This window comes from Halichoerus grypus, chromosome 12, assembly GCF_964656455.1.
Source record: "Halichoerus grypus chromosome 12, mHalGry1.hap1.1, whole genome shotgun sequence".
In the NCBI taxonomy this organism is placed as follows: Eukaryota; Metazoa; Chordata; class Mammalia; order Carnivora; family Phocidae; genus Halichoerus; species Halichoerus grypus.
In genome coordinates this window covers 45,222,351-45,238,535 of record NC_135723.1, presented here as the reverse complement: position 1 = coordinate 45,238,535, position 16,185 = coordinate 45,222,351, and the positions used below count along the sequence as shown (strand labels likewise).

At 37.7% G+C, this 16,185-nt stretch overlaps 1 protein-coding gene across 1 annotated transcript in view; it reads left to right on the top strand.

Annotated features, from left to right (window-relative positions):
* Positions 1–8,847: 8,847 nt before the first annotated feature.
* The window catches only part of THSD7A (thrombospondin type 1 domain containing 7A), a 436,418-nt gene continuing 429,080 nt past the window's right edge, over positions 8,848–16,185 (top strand). The window contains exon 1 of the mRNA XM_078059314.1: positions 8,848–9,304. Coding sequence (XP_077915440.1) covers positions 9,133–9,304 — 172 coding nt within the window. The 5' untranslated portion in view covers positions 8,848–9,132. The remainder of the gene's footprint in view (positions 9,305–16,185) is intronic.

Here is a 16,185-nt window from a genome sequence, read left to right as displayed (position 1 = left end):
TGGAAAATTCTGTATTTTATGAGAATAATTCTGAAGTAGGTGGTGAAAAGCTGAAATAGATACTGTAGTCTTAGGGTAATCATTAAATTAAAAAAACTATTTTAAAATCCAGAGGGATTAAATAGTATTCTAAAAAACACAAAAGAAGTCATAAAGGAGGAACAGAGGAACAAAGAGAGGTAAGATGTATGTAAATATTCATAGCAGGACTATTTTTAATAGCCAAAAGGTGGAAACAACACAAATGTCTGTCGACCGATTCAAGAATAAAGAAAATGTAGTATACCCACACAAAATGTTATTCAGCCATGAACTACAATGAAATACTGATGCATGCTGTACCATGAATGAACCTTGAAAACTTATGCTAAGTGAAAGAAACCATTCACTAAAGGCCACGTATTTTGATTTCATTTATGTGAAATGTCCAGAGTAGATCAGCCCATAAATTAAGTTAGTGGTTTCCAGAGTCTAGATGAAGGGAAGAATGGGAGTAACTGACAATGGGCTTGGGATTTCTTTTTGGCTTGATGAAAATGTTCTAAAACTACATGGTGGTGATAACACTAAAACTGTGTGGATAAACCTGTGCATGGTACACTCTAAATGGGCACCTTATATGGTCTGTGAATTATGTCTCAAAGCTGTTATTAAAAAAAGATTAAAGAATAGCAAAACAACAATGTAAATATAACCATTTGAGTAATTACATTAGATGTGAATAAACGAAAACCCTCAATGCCAAGGCAAACATTTATTGTACTAGATTAAAAACAAACTCAGCTTATATGGTTTGTAAGGAATGTACCCTCAATTCAAATATAAAAATTGATTGAAAGTTAAAGGATGGAAAAAATATATGCTATGAAAACAACAAAAATAAGGGAGCTGAAGTAGCTCTATTGTCAAAAAAAAAAAAAATTCACAATAAGAAAAATTGGTGGAAACATAAAGGATATGTCCTAATGATAAAAGGGTCAATTCATGAAGAAAATATAACAATCATTGTATATATGCACACCTAACAACAGAGCTCCCAAATATATGACATAAAATCTGACCAAACTAAAAGGAAAAATAGACAATTCAACAGTAGTACCTGGAGATAACAATAATCCACTCTCAATAATTGATAAAACAATTACACAGAAAGGCAGCCAGGATATAGAACTTTAAACAGCACTATCAATCAACTTGAACTTTATAGAAAACTCCAACGTCTGAAGGATACATTTTCTTCTTAAGTGCTGGTGAAACTTTCTTCAATATAAACCATAAACTGGATCATAAGACAAGGCTGAACAAAGGTAAAAACAAACAAACAAAAACCAACCATATAAAAAAAACAGTAACAACATCAAATGAAACAAAATGTGGAAATCATGCAAAGTAGATCTTCTTACTACAAATAAATTAGACTTCTACACCACAAATAGATCTGGAAAACCTTCAAATATATGGAAATTACATAGTATGTTTAGAAATAACTCCTAGATCAAGGAGTAAATCATAAGGGAAATTACGAATATATTTGACCTGAATGCAAATAAAACACAACATATCAAAATCAGAATGTATGTAATGTAGATAGGCAATGCTTAGGAGGAAATTTTTGGCTTTATGTCTTATATCAAAAAATATGAAAGGCCTCAGTAACTTATGTAAGGAAGTATCCTGTGTAAGTATCTAAGTAACCCAAGGCCTCAGTAACCTAAGTTTCTGCTTTAAGAAATGAGGGAAAAAGAGCAATTAAAACTAAGGCAAGCAGAAGAAAGGAAATTATAAAATTAGAGTGTAAATCAATGAATTAAAACACAAAATCAATAGAGAAAAAAAAAAACAATATGTTCTGTGGAAAGTTTATTTTTTTTAAAGACCTTTAGCTAGACCAAGGAAAAAGAAAAGAGACATGAATTCCAAAAGTCAGGGATAGAAAGAGGAGAAATCACTACCAGCTCTATATAAATGTAAAGGATTTTAATTGAATATTATGAACAAACTTTTGCCATTGATTTTAACAATTTGGATAACATGAATAAATTCCTAGAACACAAGTAACCAAAACTTAGGGAAGAAGAAACTGAAAACCTGGGGAGATCTATATCAAGTAAAGAAATTGAAACTGTAATGATACATTTTTTCATAAAGGAAATGTCCAGCCCCAGCTGGTGTCAGTAGTGAATACTAAGTATTTCAAGGAGAAGTCATACAGTCCTTCACAAACTTTGAAAATAGAAGAGGAGGGAACACATCCCAACGTATTCTCTGAGGTGTGTATTACCCTGATACCAAAGCCAGCTAGCATCACAAGTAACAGCAACAACAAAAAATAAACTCAAGATCAGTGTTCTTAATGAGTAGCTGGAGAAATCTAAACTGAATGTGAAAATCAAATTCAGTAACATACATAAGGATTTACACCCTGACCAAGTGTGATTTATTCCAAGAATGCAAGGTTAATTTAACATGATAAAATCCATTAATATACTATATTGATCATTTAAAGGCTATAAAACAGTTAAAGCATTCAGAAAAATCATTCAGGAAAATCCAACACTCATTCATGATAAAAACTTTCAACAATCTGAGAATTAATGTAAATTTTCCAATCTAGGCATGGAAATGGCATCTATGAAAAAATCTACAGCTCACATCATACTTCGTAGTGAAAGGGCATATTTTCTTTCTAAGATCAGTCACAAAGCCAAGATACCAGCTCTCTCCACTTGTATTTAACATTGTGCTGGAAGTCTTAGCCCAGATAATAGGCAAGATAATAATTATAATAACATTGTAATAACAAGGCTTTCAGATTGAAAAGGCAGGAACAAAAATGTCTATCTGCAGTTAACTCATATATTGAAAAATTTGAAATGTAGAAAATATTTATTAGAAGTTAGAGATGAGTTAAGCAAGATTGTAGGGTATAAAATCAATATGTAAAAATTAACTTGACTTCTGTATGTTGGCAGTAAACAATCTGAAATGAAGTTCAGAATATGATTCTGTTCACGAGTACATCAAAACCAGTAAAACTCAGGTCTAAGTTTAGCAAAATAAGTGCAGAGTTGTGCTCTGAAAAGTATAAAATACTCTTTCTTTTTTTTTTTTTTTTTTTTAAAAAAAGATTATTTATTTGACAGAGCACAAGTAGGCAGAGCGGCAGGCAGAGGGAGAGGGAGAAGCAGGCTCCCCGCTGATCAAGGAGCCTGATGAGGGCTCGATCCCAGGACCCTGGGATCATGACCTGAGCCGAAGGCAGACGCTTAACTGCCTGAGCAATGCAGGTGCCCCAAAATATCCTTGAAAATAATTTATGAAGAGCTAAGTAAAAGAAGAGATGTTCCATGTTCATGAGTTAGAAGACCGTATCATTAATATGACAGTTTGCCTCACATTGATCTATAGATTTATTGCAATGTCTGTCTAAATCTCAGCAGGCACTTTGTAGAAATGGAGAGGTTGATCCTAAAATCAGGGTGGATATGCAAAGGACTGAAGAGGCAAAATGTTTTTGAGAAAGAAAAAAGTTGATGGTCTTAAGATTATTAAATTTCAAAACTTAGTATAAGCTACAGTAATCAAGATAATGTCATATGAGCATAAAGATAGGCATAGGCATATTTATCAGTGAGGCAGAAATAAACCTTTTCATTTATGGTCAAATGATTTTTGGTAAAAAGCCTTGACACGATTCAGTAAGAAAAATAATCCTTTAAATGATGGTGGGACAATAGAATATCAATGTGCAAAATATTAAATTTAGAACTTTAGGGCGCCTGGGTGGCTCAGTTGGTTAAGCGTCTGCCTTTGGCTCAGGTCATGATCCCAGAGTCCTGGGATCGAGTCCCACATCAGGCTCCCAGCTCAGCGGGGAGCCTGCTTCTCCCTCTGACACTCTCCCCTCTCATGCTGTTTCTCTCTCTCTCTCAAATAAATAATAAATAAATAAATAAAAATAAATTTAGAACCTTACTTCATAACCATGTACAAACATTAACTCCAACAGATCAGGGACTTAAACCTGTATGGCCTCCTCTCCTCTGGCATGCAAAGACCCACCAAGGAATTTTATGATGCTGTTGTCCCTCTCACCAACACATTCCTAATGTTTTTGGAGATTAGTGTGCCCTCTGCATGTCCCCTTGAAGGAGCATAATCCATTCTTGGGTCTTCCTTGTCCTTCCATGATGTCTTTATTCCAGCCTGTCCCTTCCTTCCCTGTCTGCCTTGATAATTCATGTGTTTCAGTTTCCATCAGTGCTTTCCAGGCTTCTAGGAACCACCGGTTTGCACTGCCCTGTCAGTTCTTGACAGGGTGTTAAATTCCATTCTCCTTGGAGTGTTCCATAAGTTAACAAACTCCCTCTTATCCTGTCGTAAGTCCTGGCCTCTCATCAGACATTCAAAGTTTAGCCCCGTGAATATTCTTCTGGCTCCTACCGGTACATCCTAGCTAATTCTTGCAGCGTCTTTTATAATCTTAACAGGCCCAGCATATATTCTGCTGACTTAATGCAGCTACTTAACCCTAGTGAGTTATCAGCCTCCAGACTAGGAGAGGGGGTGGAGGAAGGATCAGGGAAGACTTGCAGGGAAGAGGGTGTGCTACGTTTTCATAGGGAGGGTCCAGCTGGGAAGGCTTTGGGAACTCAGAGGAGTCTGGAGACAAAGACTTTGAGACATCCACCCAGACAGACTTGTCTCACCTATCAGGTTTCAGGTGTTCCCAAGAAGAACCCTGATCTCAGCATAACAAACTTGCCTGGGTTTAACAATCATCTTCGTAGTTGTCAGCTCTTAACTGTAAAATTTCCAGTTTGATCTTTGGCTTTTTTTCCTACTCTACTGCAGCAGGAGACAGGGATCTCTCTTTAAGGACTCTTGACCTTCATATTTAGTTTTCAATAGTTTGTATAAGGCCTGTACCTTTTAATTATCTGTAGGACATCAGTACAACTGGTGATAACTAGTCAATTCTATTGCCTTTATATAGGTTGTTCCTCTGTACTTTTCAAATGCCTGAATCATTGTATTGGCCAGGGTGTTCTCTACAGAAATATCCTCTTAGGTCACTCACTGGTGAAATTTTTTTTTAACAATTTGGGTACTGCCTTGTGTCCAGGACTATTGATGCTCACACACGGCCTAGAATGGGATCCCGAGAAGGACATGAACCAAAATTTTGTACATTTTCACCTGATAACTCAAAACAAGGGGTCTCACTATTTGTGGCATATCCATATTGCTTCCAAACAGGTTTAGTTTTGAGTAAAATGGAGAAACTATGGGACTAATTATCTTTCTGTAAAACTATCTGAAATTTAGAATATGCCCTCCCCTCACACATAAACCAGCACACTATTCAACCAAGTGAAACAAAAGAGGTTATAGAGAAAAGGAATTAGAAAGAAAAGGTGAATGTGAGGGTCAGAATTGGGAAAGAAAGCAAAGAGGGCACGTACTGAATGGAGCACTGGGTGTTATATGCAAACAATGAATCATGGAACACTACATCAAAAAACTAAAGATGTATGGTGATTAACATAACATAATAAAAAAAATAAAGTCTTAAAAAGAAAAAAAACTGACTCCTTATTACAAAGATAAAAAGTGAAATGTTTTATCTTTTTATACTTTGGTGGGTGTGGCAAAGAGGGAATTGAGAGAAGCCCAAAATAAATTTTGTCTACCCCAAATCTTGGTCAAGCATGACACCTAGAGGCCACACAAACAGAATTCCTTTGGGTGAATTTTTTTTTTCTTTTAAATATGGCAAGATGCGTTTATATAGAAAAAATTATTTAAAGTTTTTATTTCAAAACGGACATTCTTAGATACTTCCCTGTAACACCCGATCAGTGAGTAGTTTTGTGTACATTGGTTCATTTACGTGTGTAGATACGTACACATCCTCACTATCTGGAGTTTGGAAATGACAACAGAAATAATAAAGACAGATGAAAGGACACCACTTGAGGGGTGATTGGTTCAGAATTGTCTCATTTCTAAATATTTAAAAAATATGCTTTTCATTTTTCATCCATTGGTTTGGAAAACTTTTGTAGCCCTGGCTCATTAATACTAGAACAATTCTTCATGAAAAATGATGAACGATTTACTTCATGGCGGGCTGTCCAGATGGTCAATTTAATCTGCATCCCTGAGACTTCTTATGACTAAATTTTGACATCATGTCATTAAACATTTGTGTATTATTTATATCATATTCTAGAAAACGAAGATTGCTATGTCTTGCTATGTCTTGCTGTCCATCAGTTTTATTGATAGGATTTATCCAACTGGACACTTTGGCTCTCACAAAGGAACATGTATCTGAATATATATTTCACATCTGTCTCCTCCGAGACCCATATATTTTTGTCCTCAAGTGCACTAATGGCCTTGTTATAGAACAGATATGTGGCGGTGGTGGAGACAAATGCTTGCATGACTCAGTTTCTGTAACCTTGTCCAGAGATGTCTTTACTAACTGATTGGGCATGTGTATGTGTTTGTGTGTGACCCTTAAGCCTTGTATAAATTGAAATTAGAGGAGGAAACAAATTGTTGGCTATTTTCAAACACCGCTGCAGAATACTCACCCTAGTTGTGTATTAAATGGCAGTAAATTTTTGACTTAGAAATGGTTCCTGGCTCTTAATATATAATGCTTAAACTTGTAGCTATAATGTTTAAACTCTTGACCAGATGAGTAATTATTATACAATCATAGATAAATACAAACATCAGACTCTTAAATTTCCTTTTGACAGTAAGCTATTAAGTGTAGCATCTGATGGCTTCTTGAAGGGCTAATTACGCTGCACATTAAATTGTACTAACTTGACTCTTTAGATTCTCTGTCTTCTGTTACATAATGAGTTTCTACTTGGTGAATTGGTTTGGGACTCCCTAAGAATGCTTAAATTGGGCTCTTATGAACACAGTACTTCCAGCTTGCAATCTTCCTTGCGCTGGAGTTGGAGGATTTCAGGGTAAACCGGAAAGGCCCTGACTGTAGCTGAGAAAGAAACACAACCAGGATAGGAGAGCAGTGCCATTGCAGAATGTCCTGTGGAGTTTGCCCTAAGAGGACAGAACTGAGGAAACCGGAGCGGGTTCTATGTTCTTCTTTGGTGTAACTGGTGAAACAAATGCTCCTTTAGGGAACCATACATTTGTTGGGATCAGGCTTCCTTGGTACCCCTTATCAATCTATAATCTTTTGATTGTTGCCTGTTTTTTTGTTTTTTTTAAACCAGTGAAGGAATAGTAATCCACACTAGTTTATCTCTCCTAATCACCGACTCACAGAGCTAGGACTTTCTGAGCTTTTAATTCCCTCTTAGAGGCCTAACAGAGTGGAAAGTAAACAAAGACTGAATTTGCAACCTTAAACATTGCTAATTTCCTCTGATGTCAGAATACTTAAACAGGCAGGACCTGGGAATTATTTGATCAAACCTGCTTTTAATCTAATGCATGCAGAAGAGCTGTGTCTGGAATGATCTGCAAAACGGCAGGCATCCCAAGAGAGCTTTATGGAAGGTTTCCTCTTTCAGAAATGGTAGTTTCCTCATTTTAAACTCTTGGGTTGGCTGTGTTGTTGGAGTAAAGTCCTAAGAGTGGTTTTCCTGCTTTTTAAATTTTATTTGGCCAAGTATTGCTGACCGGATGTGGAGAGTTTTCTTTGGCTTTGTTTGCTGACTTTTTAACTGGCTAAATGCCTTATTATTGTAGCTTTACTAGAAAATGAATTAATAAAAGGTTATCATTGAGGGAAAGAGAGAAAGAGAAAGGGCAAAGCATTGTCTGATTTCTCACACATTCCTTTATTGTGTATGGTTTAAGAAAGTAAAAACACAAAGAACAAAAGACCCCAAAACATTAGGTTATTTAGATTATGAAAGGCATTTTTCTACAGCAAGAGTTCAGGGAAATTAGCGTCCAGGATTTTTTTTTTTGTGTGTGTGTGTGTGTCCAGGATTTTTAAGTAAGGAATGTACTAATTTGGAGATACCCAAGTAATGGAAACCCAATTTTCCCTTTAATTTTACTCACAACTCTGTGGATACTTAAAGGTAGCATATTTTTTGACAGAAGCAGATAAAGGGACAGCACTTTTATTTACTGCATATTTGAAATAAAATTTTATGATTCGCTTTTATAAAATTTTATCCACGTAACTAGATTAGCATTGTGAATGCTAATTAAATACTATTTCGATTTTAAAGACCTCAAAAGACAATGTACTTTGATTTGTCACAGTTAGGGTCAGTACTGTTCATGTTTCTATTGAGAACAAATTAAGTTAAAAAGAAACACAACATTTAGGAAAGTGTTCAAAGGCATTTCAACAGCAAGTAAACAATTCTGCTCTTCGACTATGGTTTTCACATCTGATCATAAATACTGCTCCCCACGTAAAGTAATTCAGAAGCCACGGCTTAAAAACAAATTATAAACACTGATGCTTTGTGTAAATACACACGAAGAATAGCATGCCCCTAGATCCAGCGTTTGACTCCTTGGATGACGATGAATTTCAATGCCTGTTATTTGTCATGCTGAAGGCTGTCGGGTGATGATTCTTTTTATTGGTGTATCCTTCCAAACATATTTCATCGCACCATGTGCAAGGGAGTTCTTTGGGCGGGCGTGCTGGATCCGGGTGCCCCCTCTCCCCTTCGCTCCTTCCTTTCTTGCCCTGGCGCTCTCGCCTCCTCCTGCCTCCAGCCCCTCTCGCTGCTTTTCGGCTCACGCCCCCCTCCTCTCTCTCCAGCTGGCGACGACGGGGTTGCGCTGCCTCCCAGACCTCGAGGACCTGCTCAGTCAGCTGGGGCCGCCTGCGGACGGCTGCCTCCCTCTCCGCTAGGACCTGCCACTCTGCGCGGAATGGCAGCCGCAGCAGCATCCCCGCCAGCGGCGGAGGCGGCGGCAGCCACCACGGCCACCGCGGACGCTATTGTTCCCGGGTGTTAAACGCGCTTTCCCTCCTTTTCATCTGAAACGAACAATAGCAGGAAAGCGCTTTGCTTTCTGTACTGCTCGGGAAGACGGTGTGAGCGCAAGGGAAAATTGCCTGCCACCCGCGTTCCGGATCCGGACCCTGGAGCGGCTGCGGGCGGCATGGGGCTGCGAGCGAGGCGCTCGGCGTCCGGGAGCCCAGGCGCTGCGGGCCCGCGCCGGGGCGTCCTGCAGCTGCCCCCGCTGCTCCTGCTGCTGCTGCTGCGCCCAGGAGCCTGCGGGGCTGCGGCTCAGGGCGAGGCTGAGGCACCCACCCTGTATCTGTGGAAGACCGGTAAGTGGGACAGAGTTCTCCCTTCCTCTCCTGTTCACGTCTGGGTCCATGTTACAAAACTGCTGGGCTTCAGCAGGGACCCCTGCGCTTCTTGAGAGCCCGCGTGTCCTGGGAGCCTAAGGTAAAAAGTACGGTTACTCGGAAGCAAAGTAGGTCATGTCCGATGCTGTTAGGAAAGAAAAACCTACCAACCAAGAGGCATTCGTGAGTCATCGGAATGATATTTCTCTCGCAGCTCTGTAGTTAATGAGCACAACCAACACTGCACTTTCATAAGGAAGTGCATTTTCAACCGCTGGGTTTTCATTCTACTGGGAGTTTCTTAAATATATTTCCAGCAAAGAACAGGCACACAGCTTAGAGCCGGTCTGTATTCTGTCTTGAGGCAGTTTGCTCGGGGCCATGATATATGTGGGTATAGAGTTGAATTTAAGTAGAGCTTTGTGATATGTGGGACACGTGGAAACAAGCCAAGCGAGGGTAGTTCTAACAGTTAAAGGCAAGTGGGGGCTCCAGTGAGCTCGCGGAGAGGGTGTAAAGACCAATTCTTGACGAGTGAATTGCGCGATTTTTAAAGTGCACAGTTCTAAGGATGTTTAGGTTTAAACTTTTCCTGCCTTGGGAATTCTTCTGCTTTGTTTTCAACCAACTAACAAAAGCAGCAACTAATTGTGCCTCCGAACCTCCAGGCAAAGTGCTGACTAGAGGTCCTGGTGGGACAGTGACAGGCAGGAAAACAATACCAAGTGAGGAATTACTCCCCTTTCTCTAGTGGCTCTTCCCCCCGCCCTGTCCCCCGCCCCGCCCCCCCCCCGCCCCGCCTGCCCCGCCCCCTCCCCCTCCCCCCGCCCAAGGAGGAGGAGAATTCTTCAGCAGACCTGAAACTTGGCATGTTTATAGGAATGACGTGAGAAGCATTATTCCTATTGCTTAGGAGTAGGGATAAATTAAGAATTTCTTGGCAATACCTAACCATTAAGAGGAGGCTGCAATAGAAAGGAGGGAAAAGATGTATTTGTCATGGGATTGCAAACAAGTTACAGAGTGGGTCTCTTTCCTGCCTTCAGCTGTCTGTAGCCCCCTGCTGCAGAGACAGATTAGTTTACAATTACACCGATATTCTGAAATTTTAAAGAAGTTGCATCTATCCAGCAACTTAGCAGATTGAACAGAAATTTGTTACAAGCCCTGATTTGTCCTCGAATGTTGCAAGAAATAATCACACACACTTTTAGAAAAACCATTTGGATATTAGCATTAGCCATTCTTGTTAACCCTCGGAGTTTAATATTGATTAGTGGATGCAGATGAAATCATATTAATTTATTTCAATTTAAAATCTAGAGTTGAAGACCTTCTCTAATTTAGCTAAACCCATGATTTCACTTTTCAAAGGCTCGGTCATAACAACGAACAGTAATCAAACCATAATTTACCATTAAATGGTTTTATTTGAATGCTTGGTAAGAGCTTCTCAGGTAAGTGTTGGGCAAAGTAGTACTTGCCTGGTTGAAATTTGTGCTGTTAAAGTAAGAAAAGCCAAGCAGTAATTCAGATCGAAGAAGAGTCTAGGCAACATTCACTGTGCAGTGTCTCAGGTGCCAATATATGTCAACATAAATGTCATGGTGGGAACACAAGCCAATAAATCGTTTAAAATAGTGGAAAACTCTCAGGAGCAAGGATATGGAGACCTTGGTTCCAGTACCAGTTCCAGCTCTTGCTAGCTATAGGAACGTTGGCAGTTCACTTAACTTTTGACCCCTAGTTTTCTCAGCTGCATATAAATGTGATGATACCATCTTCTGACCATTCATAGTGTTATGAAGATTGAATGAGTGAGTTATGAGGAAGTAATCTGTAAATGTCAAAGTTATGTGCATGTGCAAATATAAGCTAGCGTGCTGAGGATGATAATGGCATCCCTGTGATGGTGGTCCTTGGTTTGGTGAAAAAAAATGAATTAAGCTGGAGATGAAAATAATGACCTCTTTATTTTTTTTCCGGGGGGAAAGGAGGCTTTACTATTTGTATAAAGAAATTGAGAGTTGTTATCAGAAGAACAAGAGAATATTTAAAGGAGAGGGATAGACTGGAAATGAAAATGTAGAGGTGAAAGAATCATTAAGTGTGTATAACTTGATGAAAATAGTCAGGAAGAGAATTGGGAGAGAAAATGAGGTGAGACCATCCAGGATGTCTCTTTCAATGGAATACACTTGGTCTTGGTACAACAGATTATAGGGAGTCACACTATTGGTCAGATCATTGAATTACCCGGGTGTAGGAAAAGGTATACTGGATGAGGAGCTAGGACAGGAGCTCTAACACTGTGTCAATCACTAACAAGCTGCAGAGCATTGGCCAAATCATTTAGTGATTTTGGTTCTTGGTTTCTGAGTTTGTAATATTCATTGATTAGAAAAGATGATATCTAAGGGCCTTTTCAGCCTTAACATGTCTGATGTGTATGTATACATCTGCACATACCTACACCGTAAATACACATATGCATATGTATACATAGTTTATTAACGTGTATATACATGTAATATATATATGTACATAATACATAAGGTCTATAATACATGATATGTGATATGTATAGAATATGAAAGTTTAAAGTATATATTATATGAAAGTTTTTTTAAGTCAACTCACAACAAAAAGTTATTGAGGACTCACTGTATGAGTTACATGAAGTCAGTGAGGTCGAGGCTGACTAGGATATTGTCATCCCTTCCTTCAAGAAATTAACAATTGAACAATACTGTAAATATACAACAATTACAACTTGGTGTACCATACTCATGAACAAAACACTGATAGCAGGGATGTTGTGTAGCTGATACAGGGGGCTGTGGAGAGTTTTAAAGAGGAGTTAATGTTGATTGGGATTTTGCAGGGTGAGAGCTGAATTTTTTTTCTCTGGGAGACATGGAGGTCCATTTCAAGCAGAAGGAAGAGAGAAAATGAAAGGCACAACAACATTCTTAGATCTTGAAAGTACTGCAAGTCTGGTCTAGGATCTTTGGTGGGAATGAATGGATATAATGCCAATTTGATGGGTTGGGGACGATTGTAAGAAAACCTTCAAACTTTGGTAAAGAGTCTGGAGCTTAACGTCTAAGCAAGTAGAAACTGTTGGAAGCTTTTTCCAGAGGATTGACATATTCTTGGCCCAGAATGGAGAGAGAGAAGTGAAGAGGCTTGGAGGTCAGTAAGGAGAGGGACTGAGAGGCAAAGGGGAATAGATCTAGGACCATAGAAGTGAAGAGTGAGTAGAGCAGGGCTGGGGGTCACACTGCAGAAGTGTTATGCAGCTTTAGAGTGTAGGGAACTCTGTGCCAAGGAGAGGAGGAACTCATCCCATGAAGATCTCCATCATATCTGCACCCAGTTACCTGAGACCAAGAATGTGAAAGAAGGAAGAGCAGGTTTCCTGGGGTTAGAGAAGAATATCGATTTAATTTAGCTATACTAAACTTGAGGTAGTAATCCATTCAGATGAATAAATCTAATGGGAGAACTAGTGATTGGGTGGGTAGTTTAGGAGAAAGAGTTAGGCTGAAAGTGTAGGCTTGGAACTCAGTAAATGTATGCTATTTCAGAGCATGGTAGTTGGAGAGATCATCAAAAGAAGAGAAATACTGAAAAGAGGGGCCAGGATACTTCACAGAGAGTATTGAGATTTAAAGGGCCACTGTCAGGGAGAGACCAGTGCAAGAGTCAGAGAAAGTGTGGTCAGAAAAGGTCCGAGGAAGACGGCAATATGTGCTAAATGGAAGATGTTTTATGAAGGGGATGGTGGTAAAAAGTGTAAAACATTTTCTGAAAGACTGGAAAGAATTATGAAATAGTTCAGAAATGATCAAGTAAAAGGGAGAATTGGTAAGATATTTAAAAGTGTTTTGGGAAAAGGATGTTTTAACTGGAGTGGTAGAGATAAAAACTTATTTGAATAATAAGATAATGGAAAAGGTATAATATTGATAAAGTCAAATAATCCAGAGGTGTTTAAATCACCACTCTGCTGCTTTTAAATAGTGACAACCCCAGAATATATTAAAAATATTTATTAAAATGAAAAAGTTAAATGTTTTAACACTTCTTTGTCATATTTATTTTGAAAGGTAGCTTGTCTTTGTGTGAATAATTGAAAAACCTATTTCATACACACAGAGGTAAAGCACTTATTATTGGAAGATAATTACTGATAAGTGTTAGTTTTTCATTCTTTAATATTCTAGAATATGGAATTTTTTTCAGTAATAATTATGACTAATAATATTTACCTGGCAATTCTAAATTAAGAGTATCAATGCATTGAATAAAATGTGATTGACTTAACATGAGTAGGACAGAAAATAGTGAATACCTCCAACTTCTATCAACTTCTGTCACAGATATTTTCAGAAAGGTCTTAATGAAGTCATTGAATTTATTATTTTTTAATTGATGTATGGTTGATATACCATGTTAGATTAGTTTCAGGTATATGATATAGTGATTTGACAGATTTATATAGGCTAGGTTCACCACAAGCGTAGCTACCATCTGTACCATACAACGCCATGATGATACCATTGACTATATTACCTAGGCTGTACCTTTTATTCTCATGATTTATTCATTCCAGAATTAGAAGCCTGTATCTCCCACTCTCCTTCACCATTTTGTCCATCCATTTACCCCTTCCCCTCTGGGAACCATCACTTTGTTCTCTGTATTTATGGGTCTGTTTCTGCTTTCTGTTTTTGTTTATTCACTTGTTTTGTTTTTTTAGATTCCACATATGAGTGAAATCATATGGCATTTGTCTTTCTCTGACTTATTTCACTTAACATATTACCCTCTAGGTCCATCCAGGTTTTGACAAATGGCAAGATCTCATCCTTTTTATGGCTCAGTAATATTCCATTGTGTGTGTCTATATACACACATACACACACATATATACACTTTCTTTGCTCATAGACACTTGAGTTGCTTCCATATTTTGGCTATTGTAAATAATGCTGCAATAAACATAGGGGTTGCTATATCTTTCTGATTTAGTGTTTTTGTGTTCTTTGGGTAAATACCCAGTAGTGGAATTCCTGGATCATATGGTAGTTCTCTTTTAAATTTTTTGAAGAATCTCCATAGTGTTTTCCAGTGTCTGCAGCAATTTACATTTCCACCAACTGTGCATGAGGGTTCCTTTTTCTCCACCTTCTCACCAATACTCATTATTTCTTGTCTTTTTGGTTCTAGCCATTCTGTATATAGTGATATCTCACTATATAGTGAGATATAGGTATAAAGTGATATCTATTGTAGTTTTGACTTGCATTTCCTTGATAATTAATGATTTTGAGCATCTTTTCATGTGTCTGTTTGCCATCTTGATATGTCGTCTTTGGAAAAATGTTTATTCAGGTCCTCTGCCCATTTTAATCAGTTATTTGTGTTTCTTTGGTATCGAGTTATGTAAGTTCTTTATATATTTTGGTTATTAATTTCTTATCAGATATATCATTTGCAAATATCTTCTCCCATTCAAAGGTTGGCTTTTCATTTTGCTGATGATTTCCTTCACTGTACAAAAGGTTTTAATTTTGGTATAGTCCCAAATTGAATTAATATTTCTAACAATGAAATTACATTGAAATCCAAGAAATAGGTACACACTAGCCCTTGCTCAGAATTTAGGTGATTAGGGTATTTATAGGTGTGTGTTTTCTCTCAAGGAAATTACTTCTCACATTAAACACTTTTGAACTAAGTTCATCCAATGCAAGGCAATACTTTTAACAACAATCACTGTGTCCTTTACAAAGTTAATTGTACGTAAAATAATCCCTTACTTCTTCAATATAAAATAAAAATAAGTATATTCCTTTTATTTTCTTTCATGTACTTGTCCTAATATAAAATATTCTGTAATGCTTATGGAAAAATATTAATCCTAATCGTACCATTCATTAAATAAGAAAGGAGAGAGGGATGTCATTCCAGGTAGTAGTAACATGAGGGTAGCATTATCCTAGTAAAAGTTTTTGTACTTCAGTTTTGCCTAATTTAGAATGTGACACAGTTTGCTCATTAAATGGAAAATAAGGATGGAGCAGAGTGGACAGAATATGGGCATCAGTGTCAATCCAGAGTAACACGGATCAAAATACTGTATTTTATCCATATTATCAAATTATTTCATCTCCCTGGATCTTTTTCTTTCATCTCTAATATGGATGAATAATATGTATTATATAGGGGTTTTCTGAGGTTTAATTAAATATGGTAGCATATGGAATGTTCTGATGGAGTGTTTGATATATATGAGAACTTCAGTGAATGGCAGTTTTTATTATTGCTTTTATTCTATTGTGTAATACAATGGCTACTTAATTGTAATGACCTGGAACAAATCCAGTAATGTGCATTAGCTTTCTTGCAAGCATTTTTTTTTTTTGTAAATATACTAGAAATTACAAATTGATACAGTTTTAGTGCTAGATATTCCAACAAATTATAAGGGGGGCAGCACTGGGGAATTGAAAGAACACAGACTATGGGATCAGAAACCATTGTTTAAATCTGCCTCTACCTGACTGGTCAAGTTACTTAAACTGATTTTGTTTTCTCACCTTAGAATGGTGACAGAAGTTCTGAAGTGAGAGGCCACTTGCAAAGTTTTAATAGGTGGTAAATAGAAAGTGTCTAGTACAGTGCCCTAAATATAGTAGATATTCAGAAAATGTTCTCTTCCCATTCTTTATCCTTTCCTCCCCTAAAAATGACATAACAAGCAGGAATTTTATAGATTCAACACATTTATCTGTCTTCTCCAACCAAGGGGCACCATGAAAAACAAAACAAGTCTAGGAAGAGAAGCTGTT